The sequence below is a fragment of the Antechinus flavipes genome, chromosome 4 (assembly GCF_016432865.1).
Source record: "Antechinus flavipes isolate AdamAnt ecotype Samford, QLD, Australia chromosome 4, AdamAnt_v2, whole genome shotgun sequence".
In the NCBI taxonomy this organism is placed as follows: domain Eukaryota; kingdom Metazoa; phylum Chordata; class Mammalia; order Dasyuromorphia; family Dasyuridae; genus Antechinus; species Antechinus flavipes.
Window position 1 is genome coordinate 252,605,767 of NC_067401.1, and position 16,131 is coordinate 252,621,897.

At 31.4% G+C, this 16,131-nt stretch overlaps 1 protein-coding gene across 3 annotated transcripts in view; it reads right to left on the bottom strand.

Moving 5' to 3' along the window:
- Positions 1 to 16,131, bottom strand: part of IBTK (inhibitor of Bruton tyrosine kinase) — a 95,357-nt gene that overhangs the window by 14,477 nt on the left and 64,749 nt on the right. For 2 of the 3 annotated variants that reach the window (XM_051997323.1, XM_051997321.1), the window contains exons 20-26: positions 15,470 to 15,591; positions 14,084 to 14,196; positions 13,822 to 13,881; positions 13,127 to 13,275; positions 11,796 to 11,962; positions 6,962 to 7,054; positions 5,716 to 5,871 (exon numbers count right to left, since the gene is read on the bottom strand). In XM_051997323.1, coding sequence (XP_051853283.1) covers positions 5,716 to 5,871; positions 6,962 to 7,054; positions 11,796 to 11,962; positions 13,127 to 13,275; positions 13,822 to 13,881; positions 14,084 to 14,196; positions 15,470 to 15,591 — 860 coding nt within the window. Of the gene's footprint in view, positions 1 to 5,715; positions 5,872 to 6,961; positions 7,055 to 10,517; positions 10,685 to 11,795; positions 11,963 to 13,126; positions 13,276 to 13,821; positions 13,882 to 14,083; positions 14,197 to 15,469; positions 15,592 to 16,131 lie in introns of all 3 variants that reach the window. The other variant, XM_051997322.1, reaches the window with a different exon arrangement.

Below are 16,131 nucleotides of genomic sequence, written 5' to 3' on the forward strand. Positions count from 1 at the left end.
GCACAGTGGCTGATACAGGAGCTTAGTAATTACTATTGTCTTGACTTAAGAAATAAGTGTTGAATTAGTTCAATTTTTCTTTAATTAATCTTGAAAGCATTTTCACTGATATTTTATTTTCCTAACTTTGGGGCTATTTTCCATCTTAGCAGCCAAAGGAACTTTATGGAAGAACATTTATAAGCATCTGTATCCACATAAAAATTAAAAAGAATTCTATTGCCCAGCAAAAGTGGCAATGGAATTTTCATTTCATTTACAGAAATAAAAAAAAAAAAAAAAAGACAAATTCCACAATGAGAGATAAAATGGAAGAACATTTTGAAAGAAAACAGTTTTTCTCTTTTGAAAAAAGGTATTAAATCTTAAGTATCAACTTGTAAGAAAAGTTTACTGCTCCTAGTGCTACTCTATTAGATTAAAAATGAGAGGGGAAGATTTCCAGGGATGGAGCCAAGATGGTGGAGTAAATCAGGAAGCTGTTTAAGCTCTCCCTCTTTTCCTTAAAAACCACATGAATGAAACCAAGCCTCTGAACAGAGTCTGATAAAATGAAACCACTTTCACTACCTCAAAGACAGATTAAAAGGACTTAAAAGGTGAGTTTCACTGGAGTGAAACAGTATTTAATCCAGGTCAGATAAACTCTGGGAAAGCCTGTGAGAGGGTCTTAATCATAGCAAATCAGCAACTAAGACCCTCAGTCCTAGGTCTTACACAAGGGGACAGTTTGCAGTCCCTGCTCAGAAGGCAAACTCTGGGAAACCAGGCTGTTACCTGAACAGAGCAGGCAAAGCTACCCCTGCAAACCTAAAGGACCCCTGTGCTCAAAGCCAAGGCTCAGAGCTGCACACAAAGCTTGAGACAGCACCCCCTCTCCATAAGCTCAACCATAAAAGTAAAAAAAAAAAGAGGAAATACCCAAAGAAAAGGAAAGAAAGTGAGCAAAAAACAGGAAAGAACCTTGACCATAGCTACTATGGTAACAGGGCAGACAAATCAGATACGGACAGAATGTTAACAGAAAAAATCTCAAAGTATGATATGAATTGGTCTGAAGCCCCAAGAGGCTTCTCAGAAATGCTCATAAAAGACTTCAAAAGGAAACTAAAACAGAAGAAAAAAATTAGACTGGAGAGATATGAGTGAAAGAGCCAACAATCTGAAAAAGGAAGGAAAAAAATTGTCTGAAGAAAACTACTCCTAAAATAGTTAAATAAACCAAATGGAAAAAAAGACATACAACAGATAACTGAAGAAAATCACACATTAAAAACTAGACCAGAGCAAATAGAAGTTAATGATTTTGTGGGACAGCGAGAATCAGTCAAACAAACTGAAAAGAATGGAAAAATGGAAGAAAATGTAAAATATCTCACTGGAAAAACAGCCAACTGGGAAAACAGATCCAGAAGAGACAATTTAAAAATTATTGGTCTAAAAACAGCCAATAATTTTAATAATCTAGTGTTTGACAAACCCAAAGACTCCAGTTTTTGGGATAAGAATGCATTATTTGACAAAAATTGCTGGGAAAATTGGAAATTAGTATGGCAGAAACTAGGCATTGCCCCACACTTAACACTGTACACCAAGATAAGGTCAAAATGGGTTCATGACCTAGGCATAAAGAATGAAATTATAAATAAATTGGAAGAGCATAGGATAGTTTACCTCTCAGACCTGTGGAAGAAGAAGGAATTTATGACCAAAGAAGAACTAGAGATCACTATTGACCACAAAATAGAAAATTTTGATTATATCAAATTGAAAAGTTTTTGTACAAACAAAACTAATGCAGACAAGATTAGAAGGTAAACAATAAACTGGGAAAACATTTTTACAGTCAAAGATTCTGATAAAGGCCTCATTTCCAAAATATATAGAGAATTGACTCTAATTTATAAGAAATCAATCCATTCTCCAATTGATAAATGGTCAAAGGATATGAACAGACAATTCTCAGACGAAGAAATTAAAACTATTATAGCCATATGAAAATATGCTCCAAATCATTATTAATCAGAGAAATGCAAATGAAGACAACTTTGAGATACCACTACATACCTGTCAGATTGGCTAGAATGACAGGGAAAGATAATGCGGAATGTTGGAGGGGATGTGGGAAAACAGGGACATTGTTGGTGGAATTGTGAACACATCCAGTCATTCTGGAGAACAATTTGGAACTATGCTCAAAAAGTTATCAAAGTGTGCATACCCTTTGATCCAGCAGTGTTTCTATTGGGCTTATACTCCAAAGAGATACTAAAGAAGGGAAAGGGACCTGTATGTGCTAAAATGTTTGTGGCAGCCCTGTTTGTAATGGCTAGAAACTGGAAAATGAATGGATGCCCATCAATTGGAGAATGGTTGAGTAAATTGTGGTATATGAACGTTATGGAATATTATTGTTCTCTAAGGAATGACTAGCAGGACGAATACAGAGAGGCTTGGAGAGACTTACATGAACTGATGCTAAGTGAAATGAGCAGAACTAGGAGATCATTATATACCTCAACAACGATACTGTATGAGGATGTATTCTGATGGAAGTGGATCTCTTCAACAAAGAGATCTAATTCAATTTCAATTGATCAAGGATGGACAGAAGCAGCTACATCCAAAGAAAGAACACTGGGAAATGAATATAAACTGTTTGCATTTTTGTTTTTCTTCCCAGGTTATTTTTACTTTCTGAAACCAATTCTTCCTGTGCAACAAGATAATTAATTGTTCGGTTCTACACACATATATTGTATCTAGGATACACTGTAACTTATTTAACATATATAGGATTGCTTGCCATCTGGGGGAAGGAGTGGAGGGAGGGAGGGGAAAAATCAGAACAGAATTGAGTGCAAGGGATAATGTTGTAAAAAATTACCCTGGCATGGGTTCTGTCAATAAAAAGTTATTTAAAAAAAAAATTTATTGGTCTAAGCCATGATCAAAAAAAGACTACATAGCAGTGTACATAAGACATCAATAGGGAAAACTGCCCCAATATTCTGGAAACAGAGAAGGAAATACTCATTGAAAGAATCCATTGATCATTTCTACAAATAGATCCCACAAGGAAAACCCTAAGGATCATTGTTGTAAAACTTCAAAACTTATTCTCCAGGAAAAAATACTGCAAGCTACCAAATAAAAACAATTCAAATAAGAGCAATAGTCAGGATTACCCAGGATCTGGCAGCTTCAACAATACAGGATAGGAGGGCCTGGAATACCATATTCTGGAAGGTAAAGGACCAGGGGTCACAACTAAGAACTAACTACCCAGTAAAATTCAGCATCATCTTTCAGGGAAGGAGATGGAGCTTCAATGAAGTAAGAGTACTAAAACAGAACTAAACAGAAAAATTAATCTATAAACACAAGATTCAAGAGAAGCATAGAAAGGTAAACAGGGGGAAAATATATGTTATTTAGAGGTTAAAATGTTTACATCTCTAGACAGGAAAACAAATGTGTAATTTTTGAGAACTGTATCTGTCACTGGGGCAGACAGAGGGGGGCATCATACGGATTGAAGACATGGTTGTGAATGTTCCCTGATGTCATAACATCAAAGAAAAATGCATGAAGGGGTAGAAAAAGAGGAAAGGGAAGGTATAAGGGGAGAATTACTTCACATGAAGAGGTGCAAAAGACCTATTACAATCTAGGGAAAGAAGGGTGGGGGATGAGCATTGTCTGAAGCTTGACCTCATCAGTTTTGGCTCTAAGAGGGAATAAACTTAATCAGTTAGGTCTAGAAATTTTATCTAACCATATAAAGAAGGAGGAGGAAAAAGGAAAAAAAAAAAAAAAAGGAGGAACAGGATAGAAAGAAAAGTAGAAACACTAGGAGAAAAGGTAAGAAAAGGGAGGAGGGATAATAAAAGGTAAGATCAGTGGTTCTCGAACTTTTGTTCTCAGTATCTTGTTAAAAACTATCGAGGATCTGTTCAAAAAGTTTTTGTTCACATGGGTTATATTTATAGCTATTTACTATATTAGAAATAAAAAATAATTTTGAATTTGTAGACCCTCTGAAAGGGTTCAGAGACCCCAGCAATTCTTTGGACTACACTTTGAAGACCACTGGATAAGACAGTGGGTGAAGTAAGTTTTTAAAAATCACTATTAAGAGAAGGGAGAAGGGTGACAGGAGATAAAGTAGTAAATGGGGTGAGTAAAAAAAAAAAAAAACACATGACTAAGGATTAGGTGGAAAAGGAGAACAAAAGTATATATAGGGCAGAAAATAGGATGGAGGGAAATACAGAACTAGTAATCATAACTGTGAATGGGAATGGGAATGGGATGAATTATCCCATAAAATGGAAGCAAACAGCAGAGTAGATTAAAAAACAGAATTACAGAATTGTACAATATATTTTTTACAAGAACCACATTTGACAAAGAGAGACTTACAGAGTAAAGGTAAAAGGCTGGAATAGAACGGAGTCTGTATCCCAAGGAAATATTGAGGGAAAAGGACCCAAATGTGCAAAAATGTTTATAGCAGCATGGGTTCTGTCAATAAAAAGTTATTAAATTTTTAAAAAACCCCAAATACATGAGAAATAATTATTAATAACCAACATCTTAGCGGAGATTCAGAACTCCCCCATTCTTCCAAAATCCAGATTTTAAGTCAAGTTTTTGCAAGGAACTTAATGGGAGTATTTTAATCATTTTATTTGCAAAATCCAATCATGTTAACCAATTAGACTTAACTGCTGTTTGACAGACCACCTATTTTGAAGAATACATGAACTGTGAGACCTCTAACATGACTTTCTTTGGTATAAGAGAGATGGCCAAATGACCATCTTTTTATTAATAACCTGATGTCCTTATTAATATGATAATGAAATGATTAAATTATCTAGCAATTATGTCTCTTGATTCCTTTTAAACTTCTTAGACAAAAACACAGTAGTATATTAAATTTATACATCCTTCTGAATCTGATAAAACTACTAACATTAAGGTAATTCAATCCCATTGTTGGATGTTAATGCAACTTGCCCCAAACCACTTTTTTAGTTTATTATAAATTATTCCTTTTCGGAAACCCTTTAGTTCAATCTAACTGGGCTTTTTGCTATGCTTCACCCATGACATATCATCTCCCATATCTGAAACTTTTTACAGGCTGTCCCCCATTCCAGATCTGGAATGCCTCTTCTTCTCCAACTCTTAGAATCTCTCATTTTTTTCAAAGGCTAGCTCAAATAATTGCTTGAGGGCCTTCTTAATCCTTTCAGTCAGTTACAGTTCCCTTCATCTCTATTACTCTAAAATCTATTTGATTTATGCTTAAAATATGTGCATGCTGTCTCTTCCTTTGGAATAAAGGAACTGTTTCTTTTTGTCTTAATTTCCCTAGTGCCAAGCACAATGGTTACTACACAGTAGGTTCTTACTAAGTGTTTACTAATCGGAGTCCAGCTCCTATCTTAAAACTAGTAGTTTTCAAATCTCTTTTGGCAAAATTTTAAAAAATAAACATAAAATTACTAATCTTCTTTATTTATTTTTTGAAAATATCAAATATAGAGGATGAATTTCAATCGGAGTGAACACATTAACAAATGAAACAACTAAAGTATATAACTTTAAAAAATACTATTTATATAAATGGAATGAAAAAACTACCTTGGAAAAAGATACATAGACATGTTTATTTTAATGAAAATGTAATGTTCTTTTACATACCAGGCATTTCCTGGTTTTGTGGCTTTTGCAGATATAGAAGGAGTGGTCATGACTGTAGTTTCCACACTATTCATTCCTGGGTTGTTCTCCTTGGCAGCCATGGCAATCAGTTTTCTTTGCTTTTGAGAAAGTTTAATCCCATGAGAAGTGGTTTTGCTACAAATTAAATCAAACACCATGAAAAAAATGTTATTTCTGATATTTAAAAGAGACTGGCCACGATCACTATTATTCTAATCTACTTGGGCAATATTTTACTGATACAAAATTAAAATGTTGAAAATATAAATATTTCATAGGATTAAAAATAACTATAGAGGATCTTTATTATTAATGCTTCTATACCTTTAAATATGAAAGTGATTTGCAATTCACAAATCAATGAATCTTTCATATCTCTAAACAAATCAAAATGCCATTTTAAAGTAAAAGCATGTTATATTTATTAGAAAACTATTACCTTAACTCTCTTATGACATATGAAAACAGCTATCGGTAAGTCATTTTATTTATGCAACAAATTAAAATGAACTATAAAATACAGATCAGGAAAAGGAAAATTAGTTTTTTTGTTTCTCACTAACTTTTTTCCTTCAAGCAGAACTGTATTTTGATATAAATCATTTAAAATTTCATTTTCTACACTCTCAAGCATATTAAAGAAAATGACTTGTTAGTGAACCAAATGACTAATAAAAAAGGCTAAATATCATAGAATAACTAGATGTAGATTAATATCATGACCACATTAAAAAAAAAAACTCTGATTTTCTTTAAGAGACAGCTTTAAAAAGTGAATAAAGTTCTGGGCTTACACAGTCAGGAAAGTCTGGTTTTAAATTCTGCCTGACCCATGCTTAATGAAACCAGAAAAGTCACTTGACCTCTTTGGGCTTCAGCAAAGAATTTATCATTTAAGTCACAGATCTGCCCTAATTAATAAGTTTCCATATCTTACATGAATGAAATAAGAGATCACATATAATTGAATTACAGTTAAATGAGACATGAAAACTATCTAGTCCAATTCTTTTTTTGTGCTTTGGCACAATAGTGATTAATCAATGATATTAAACATTTCATAATACCATTTTCTCCTTACAGAATAAAAGATTTTAAAAATTCAAAATACCTCTACTTATAAAATATATATAAATTATAAAAATTTATTTATCACTAAGTAAATGTAAAACATTGTCTTTACCATGACATTTTTTTCCCTTTCTTACATTGTTTCCCAACTGACCTTGAATTTGTCTTTGGTGTAGTTCCACACTTTTGCATATTTTCTTCAATTTCCATGATAGTTCTAAGATCCATGGCAGGAGGGCTGACCGGGCTGAATGATATGAAAAAGGTTACCTTTCAAGACATTCATTTTCACTTACATTCCAGTTTCTAACCTTCACAGAAATTGTCTAAATCATATATAAGATTGGTAATCAGATATATAATTTATGTCTACTTCCTCAATTATGGGAAACCTCAAATAGAATGTTTCAGATAAAAACCTTTCTTTATATATGTATATATAAATAACACAAGAAAAATACTTTTCAAAGTCATTACCATGTTAAATGACATAATTAAAATGTAACTCTTATTTTTTAAATAGTAGTTAAGGAAAGGAAAGATTGCTAAGTTTTCTTGGTCAAATGGCATGCCACACAGGAATTCACATTAAATTTTTATTGGTTAAGATAAAAGAGAACCTTGAAGAACATTTCTTTTCTTTTTCATTTAAAGTTTTAATAAGCAGAAATTATTCGTATTAATGCAAAACTGAACTCTTAAAAAAAGAAATTAGAATATTCTCTCAATGGTAGTCAAAATGTTAAAGAGGGGTTGCTAGATAATAGAAAACTACTTGAATTCTTCAGAATTTGGGACCTAACAGAAAATCCCATAAATATATATGTGCACATCCCATATATATATATAGAGAAAGAGAGACAGAAACAGAGACAGATTTCTAGCATTGTAACTTAAAAATGTAATGTTTAAGTTTTTTTTTTAATTTAGCTTTCCCTCTTATTTAAAAAAAAAAAGCCTAATTGTTGGTATCAACTAATAGTCCTATAAGAACCATACAAAAGCTACATGTATCAGGAGAGCAGTGTGACATAGGAGAAAGTGTCCTAGACTTAGAATGAGAAGAACTGGGTTCAAATCTGAACAACTGGATCCAAAACTCCAAGTATATCATACAGAAAAATTCATTTAACTTCTTTGTGCCTATTTCCTCATCTGCAAAATGGGGATAATAATACTTGTAGTACCTAACATACAAAATTGGAAGGAATCTACTTTGTAAACTTTCAAATATTTCATAAATGTAAGTAAGGAGGAATGATTATTATTTCTCTTTAGAAAAACATCTACATTTAATTCCAATAAATATTTATTTCACAGATAAGAAATATTGTTATCTAGGACACAGAGAATTTCAAGGTTTGAATCCTTGAAACAGAAAGAATTCCTGTCTCAATCTTGCTTGGCTTAGAAATTTGAAGACAAACTATTACGAAGATTTTCTTAAATTCTGGCATTAAATTGTTTCTGGAATTAAAATGTTTCTAAATATTGTCCATATAGTGTGCATAACCTATTAATTTCTCAAAACTATAAAAGTATTTTAAGAGTTACTCAACAGCCTAACTTTGTGCTTATACCAAAGCTCCTTTATTCTGTCATTATGTTCTTTTTTTCACAAATACGGCTGAAATCACAATTATTTTACAAGGACACCACAGAAAAAATGTGCAATCAGATTCTCAAAAGCTTCATTAATTTGGTGAATAAGGACAAGTAGGCTTTACAAATACTACAAAATCTGATAGAGAAACATTTTTAATCTTTAGACCCCAACTTCTAATTCCAAAATTAAAATGAAATAATCAAAACCCATATATAAATGATGATGCCAAATTCCAATTTATTTGAATAAACTAATCACTTAATAAAGTGACAATTTTTATTGATTTTTGTAAGATTTCAAAACATATTTCTGCATTACTTTTCATTTTTAAAGATTTAATTTTTATTAATATTATATTACCTGTGTGTGCTTCAAAGACAATAATATTCATATGCTATATACAGACACTATAACAAATGTATGATTATTATTATTAGAGCAAGAATCCTTAACCTGGAATTAGTGAATTTAATATTTTTAGAACTATATTCTAATATGCTTGGTTCCCTTTGCAAACCTATGTATTTTATGCATTTAAAAACATAATTTTGAGAAGGGGAAAGTAGGGCTTACAAAAAACTATCAAAGGTTTCCAAGACACAAAAAAAGTTCAAAAACTATTTAGAAAACTATGAATGAAAATACAAAAGCTACTTTTTTTTTGTTTTATGTAACTGTAACAAAACATTACTGTGCTATAAGAAATGACAAGCATGATGAAAACAGAGAATCCCAGAAATACTCAACAGAACTTAGTAAAAGGAAAAATGAAAAGAAAGAACAATTACAACAACAAAATCAAAATACATTTTAAAAATTATAAAGAAAAAGCTTTGTCCCAAAGAAAATATATGAGAAGTGTAAAAGTGAGGGTCTATAGGTATGAACATTGAATACACTGCTAAATTTTTAAATGTATTGACTAGTTTTGTATATTTTTTCTTTTTCTATTTTTCATTTTTCTTTCAAAATTTTTTTTTGCTATAATGGTTTCTCTCTGGGAAGAAAAATTCTCATGGAAAAAATCAAAATGATGTAAAAATAAAATCAACAAAATAATACAAGCTTGTATGTGTATTCATGTAGGTCTATTTCTTTATATATGATGGGTAAAGTACACAAATTGTAAGTGGAGATAACACAAAATCTAACAATGCACTTAGTGATTTAAGGTATATTGTGAAGGCTGTTCCTCTGTGCCCTCTCTAAACTTTCCTTCTTTAGGAGGAATTATGGCTACATTCTAAAGACTGATGATGACAGCTAATCTGGGAAATAGTACACTTAGAAAAGGGGAGAATAAAAGAAAAAAAGAAAAGAAAAAGAGGAAAAAAATAATTAAAGAAGAATTTTAAGTACTGCCAACAGGCAAATGGCCAATAGTACCTAAAGGTGAATTCAAAGATAAAAAGGATTTATATAAAGTTGTCTTAGTCTAAGGGCTAGGAAGACAGACTTTACTAAGTGCATAAAGAAGGCAAAAAACACTTATAAAGTGGAACATTAAGGACTAATAACTGAATGATAGTGAGAGAGAGGTAGTAGGGTACCTGTAAGAATCACAGGAATGAAAGAAAGGAAAATGTGTTAAAAATTACATCATTAAGCAAATGTTTAAAACCATAAGTTAATGCACAAGGACCATTCTATAATTCTTTATCAGGATTTAACCTACATAGGTGAATTCACAGTTTCATTATATGTTATAAATAGATTAAGTGAAATACATATATATGAAAGCTTGTATAATACACACCTATATGCATGTGTCTATATTACACACACACATACACACACACACACACACACACACACAGCCTGTGTGTTTATAAAATGTATTTGGATGTTAAGCTGAACTCACTCACTAGCATTATATAGTGTCAATAAATACCAAAAGATACTTAACTACTTTCACTCTGTGGCTGGACCTCCACAGTACATAATGAAGTCATAATGTGAAAAAGTCTCAGAGATAACCATACAAATCTATTCCAGAGACTTATGTACATAAGGGAATAAACAATCTTAGAGACTGACAACGCTAGAAAAATTCCTATTAACTTGCAGCTGCCAAATAATTAAACACATATCAAAAGCATCCTACCTGAAAGAACTGGCAACCCAATTAGAAGAGCTTGCACAGTTGATTTGATTACTGGGAATAGACTGTGGAACAGACATTTTAAGTGCTGGTAATTCTTCATATGGTTTTACATATTCACTAGCATGCACAGGGTATGCACCATTAACATAGGTTTTAATTTTCATCACCTAAATTAAAAAAAAAAAATTAACAAGTAAAATCTCTTTAAAATGTTCATCATATCTTCTAGAAAATAGTTAATTTAACCTGTTTAAGACATTCAACTATATCTCAAATCTAGTTAGCACATTATTTCTCAACATTATTCCATACCGATAGGTATGCTTGCATGTAAAATTCCTTTCAATCTAAGCACTAAATATGAAACTGATTATATGAAGACTATTAAGATAAATTCTGGAAACACGCATAGAACTAAATATGGATGATTTTAGCATTAAGAGAATACAAACTGCTATGTGTAAATTTGCTAATAATATTTACTTATTAAGAATCTATTATATAACACTCATACTCCAACATAATCCTATATACCTGCACATCAAATTCGCTGACTTTGAAGGAATTTTAATTTATATGACAATCTTATGATGCTTTCAACTGCTTCCCTGCCACACCCTGAGGCAATTGTGATTAAGTGACTTGCCAAGGGTCACAAAGTTAGGACATGTCTGAGGCCAGATTTGACCTCAGGTACTCCTGACTTTAAGACTGGTGCTCTATCACTGTACCACCTAGCTGCTCCTCAACTTGCTTATTAAAGCTCAGAAGTATTCCTACCTCTGTAGGAGATTCAAGACCATTCCAGAAATGAATCATGGAGACAATTATAATCCAGAGCTACCCTACATAGGTGAATTCACAGTTTCATTATATGTTATAAATAGATTAAGTGAAATACATATATATGAAAGCTTGTATAATACACACCTATATGCATGTGTCTATATTACACACACACATACACACACACACACACACACACACACAGCCTGTGTGTTTATAAAATGTATTTGGATGTTAAGCTGAACTCACTCACTAGCATTATATAGTGTCAATAAATACCAAAAGATACTTAACTGCTTTCACTCTGTGGCTGGACCTGCACGGTACATAATGAAGTCATAATGTGAAAAAGTCTCAGAGATAACCATACAAATCTATTCCAGAGACTTATGTACATAAGGGAATAAACAATCTTAGAGACTGACAACACTAGAAAAATTCCTATTAACTTGCACCTGCCAAATAATTAAACACATATCAAAAGCATCCTACCTGAAAGAACTGGCAACCCAATTAGAAGAGCTTGCACAGTTGATTTGATTACTGGGAATAGACTGTGGAACAGACATTTTAAGTGCTGGTAATTCTTCATATGGTTTTACATATTCACTAGCATGCACAGGGTATGCACCATTAACATAGGTTTTAATTTTCATCACCTAAATTAAAAAAAAAATTAACAAGTAAAATCTCTTTAAAATGTTCATCATATCTTCTAGAAAATAGTTAATTTAACCTGTTTAAGACATTCAACTATATCTCAAATCTAGTTAGCACATTATTTCTCAACATTATTCCATACCGATAGGTATGCTTGCATGTAAAATTCCTTTCAATCTAAGCACTAAATATGAAACTGATTATATGAAGACTATTAAGATAAATTCTGGAAACACGCATAGAACTAAATATGGATGATTTTAGCATTAAGAGAATACAAACTGCTATGTGTAAATTTGCTAATAATATTTACTTATTAAGAATCTATTATATAACACTCATACTCCAACATAATCCTATATACCTGCACATCAAATTCGCTGACTTTGAAGGAATTTTAATTTATATGACAATCTTATGATGCTTTCAACTGCTTCCCTGCCACACCCTGAGGCAATTGTGATTAAGTGACTTGCCAAGGGTCACAAAGTTAGGACATGTCTGAGGCCAGATTTGACCTCAGGTACTCCTGACTTTAAGACTGGTGCTCTATCACTGTACCACCTAGCTGCTCCTCAACTTGCTTATTAAAGCTCAGAAGTATTCCTACCTCTGTAGGAGATTCAAGACCATTCCAGAAATGAATCATGGAGACAATTATAATCCAGAGCTACCCTAAGAGCTCAGTTTTGTGCCCAAAGTCTCTTTGTGTTGAATTTTGCTTCTATATCCTTATTTTTGTAACAAATGTGCCACTTGGAAAAATGTCTAAATCTGGTTAATTTTTCTTAAAGTAAAATGTTAACTGAGTTATGAATTATTTTTTCTTCCAAAACAGTTTAAAAAATTGCTAGTTACTTAGTATAAAAATTTAAATCAATGTTTTATTTTGAAATATGGAGTGAATTTTATATAGTAGATGACATAGCCTAAAAACAATTAATTGAAAACAATGTAAAAAGAGTAATCGTTTAAAAGTTTAAGGAAAATACTGTATACATAAAAACATATAAACCATTCTTTCTATCAGTTACAATTGTAGTTAAGAGTTGGTTTTAAAACTATTAGGATAACGAATAACTAAAAGACAGCTAAGTTCACTTTATAGCAATATAATACAAAACCAAAAGAATCTCCAAATCTATAGACAATTAAAAACAAACCTCAATCTTATCTGGATGAATTCCTGTTGTGAAATCAGGAGACTGCAAGTCTCTAGGACTACCTATTCCAGCATAGCTACCTTCAGAGTCTGATGTCAGTAATTCTGGAAGAGATTCTGCAGAGTTGGTTTTATCCAATTTTACCAAGCCTGTGGTATAAAATTTAAAAACACATTTTTAAAAAGGTAAAAATGCATAAAATTATGTTACAAATAAAGAATTTAAATGGGAATTTCTATTTGACACACAATTAACAATCTTTAACCCAAATGAGTTATAATAAAATTCATACACTTCCCTGAATTTTAGTGATACATGAAATTTAGACCCCAGGACTTGAAATGCCTTGCTTTGAAATCATATAAGAAAAATCAACTTTTTTAAATCAGTTACTATTTTCCTTAGAAACATCTTATTTTATGTAACTTTCTTGCTGGTTCAGAAAAAATGTTATGACAATATTCAGGGAAGTTTATCTATCATTGAGTTGACATGGGCAGAATTACTCTCGAATACTGTCTACAAAGTCACTGAGGGGTTATGATAGAGTTAGGAGAAGGAATATTAACAATTACAAAATCACAGATATGTAAAATATTAAAGAAGCAAAACTTAATATTATTACACTAAATAATACACTCATCACATTGATAGGGAATAATGAAATCTTCTATCTACAATAGCTTAAGACTCACCCATGGCATCCTTAAAAGCATCACTGCTATAATTTGAACCATGTTGCAACATCTCTGCTCCTATATGTCCAAAAATCACATAATAAAAGCATTATCATTTTTAAATCTATTGAATTTTTAAAATAATTTTTTCAACAATTTTGAAAGTTGCTCTACAGAAAAGGCACTACATTTTATTAAAAACATTTTATTCCACAATAATTATCAGAATTTAAAAGGAATGTGGTTTAAAAAAAAAAAAAAAAAAAGATTTGGCACTCACCTGTGGAAGGTGAGCTCTGAATAATGTCTGAAAGGTTATAACCCCCAGAGCTGTCTGAACGTTTTCGTGGCTTCTTTTTGGCTTTTGTCTTGGCCTTTTTGAAGAAAGCTTCTCTATGAAAAAAACAAGCATCAAATGTCTTCTAAATTAAGAAATCTAGAGTAGGCATGATCATTATGATTCCAAAGATAATCTTTTACAAAGATAATGTATTTAATTTAGGCAAATGCGAAATATACACAATTTAGGCCAAAAAATTTAGCTAAATGAGAAATGCACATATGATTCTGGGCTAATTATTTTGTATTATAGTTACCGTATTTGCAAAATTACAAAAATAATAGACATTTAGTACAAACCTGAGAAAATACATATAAAAACTTTTAGCAAAACTAAAAACACAACACAGATGCAAGATGTATTCCCGCACTTTTATATGGAAAGTTAAATAATGCTATTTAGAATAACTGTATCATGAATACAACAAATAATTAATCATTAATCCTTCAATGCAAGATTAGACAGTAATGCCATCTCTGGTCCAACCCTAATAAAAAAGGGCAAAGATATTGATAGGCTATTTTTTATTTGTTACAAAATGACATGACATGAAAAGGTGAAAAAATAATTGGTTAAAAAATAGAGGAAAACATGAAAAGACAAACTGATGTAAAACAAAGCAAAACGGGGGGCTGGGAAAGAAACATATATACTACAAAAAAAGAAATGAAAAGTACATCAAGGCAACTGCTGGAAGACCAATAACCATAAAACTGGAATGAAGCAACTGATCGTTAGAAATATATACCGTAGAAATCTGTACTAGAAGGAATACAAAGGGAAAAGTCTAAAAAAAATGGACAAAACCAAAAACAACCTCTTCGTAATCCCCAAAAGATACCTGAAAAAAACATCAGCAACTATTTTTTCTCATATCTATTTTCTAATATTTATGCATTGAAAATATCCTAGAAAATAGGCTTTCACAAATTATTCTCTATGTCAGTTTCTATATCAGACTACATATTTACATTAACACAAAGAAATACAGAAAATAGAAAATACTGCAGTTAATTTACTAAGTATTGATTTTTAAAAGTTGATTCTAATTGTTAAATATAAAGTGAAGCATAAAATCATATGTATAATTCATCTAATAGTTAAACAAGCTTTTATTTAGCACAAACTATATGCCAGCGCTAAGTCTCAGACATACAAAGGTAGGCAAAAATGCAAAAACAGCCATACCCTTATGGAGCTCATATGATAATGGGAGAGAACACTTACAAATAAATAGGAACATGTATGACAGATCTAGAAAACAGATCACAAAAGAAATCAAGTTCTATAGAAGGAAAAAAAAAAAGCAAAAATAATAAAACTCACTGGTAATTGTGTTCCATGTTCATTTCTCCTTTCAAAAAAACATCAGCATCTTCTGCCTCCAAGTAGCTGATATCTGGACCATCTTGATATGGTGTTATTACCCTTCTATCCATTGCTGGTATCTGTAGCATAACAGAAATATTACAGAACTCTTTTAAGAAGATCGTTTATCTTTCTAGAGACTGATCTTTAAGTCTTATCAAATTATACTTATTTATTATATGAACTGAAATTAATAGGGAAATTCTGGAATGACACAGTCTGTTTTTAATCATAATTTAACTAATCGTGCTATAAATTCGTAGACCTAACATTTTAAGATAAAAGAATGAAACTTCAACTTTCCTGATATATTTATTCTCTAGTCTGTGTAAAATAATGTTTTTAGCTAATGCTTAGGATTTAATCGAATCTTAATCTTTTCACTTGATTTTTATAACAAAAGACTCTGAAATTTTTGAAGTCCACTCATTTAAAAATCAGAGTACAATTTATTTTTAATTCTTTAATATTATGTCTTTACTATTTCTTTAGATATAGTCAGATGAGGACCTAGTGGGAGGGTACTGTCAATGAAAAATCCTTTACTTCTTCATATAAAAATGTCCTAAGTATGGGGATTATTTAGAAAAATAATCCATTTGAAAACTCACTGATAAGTT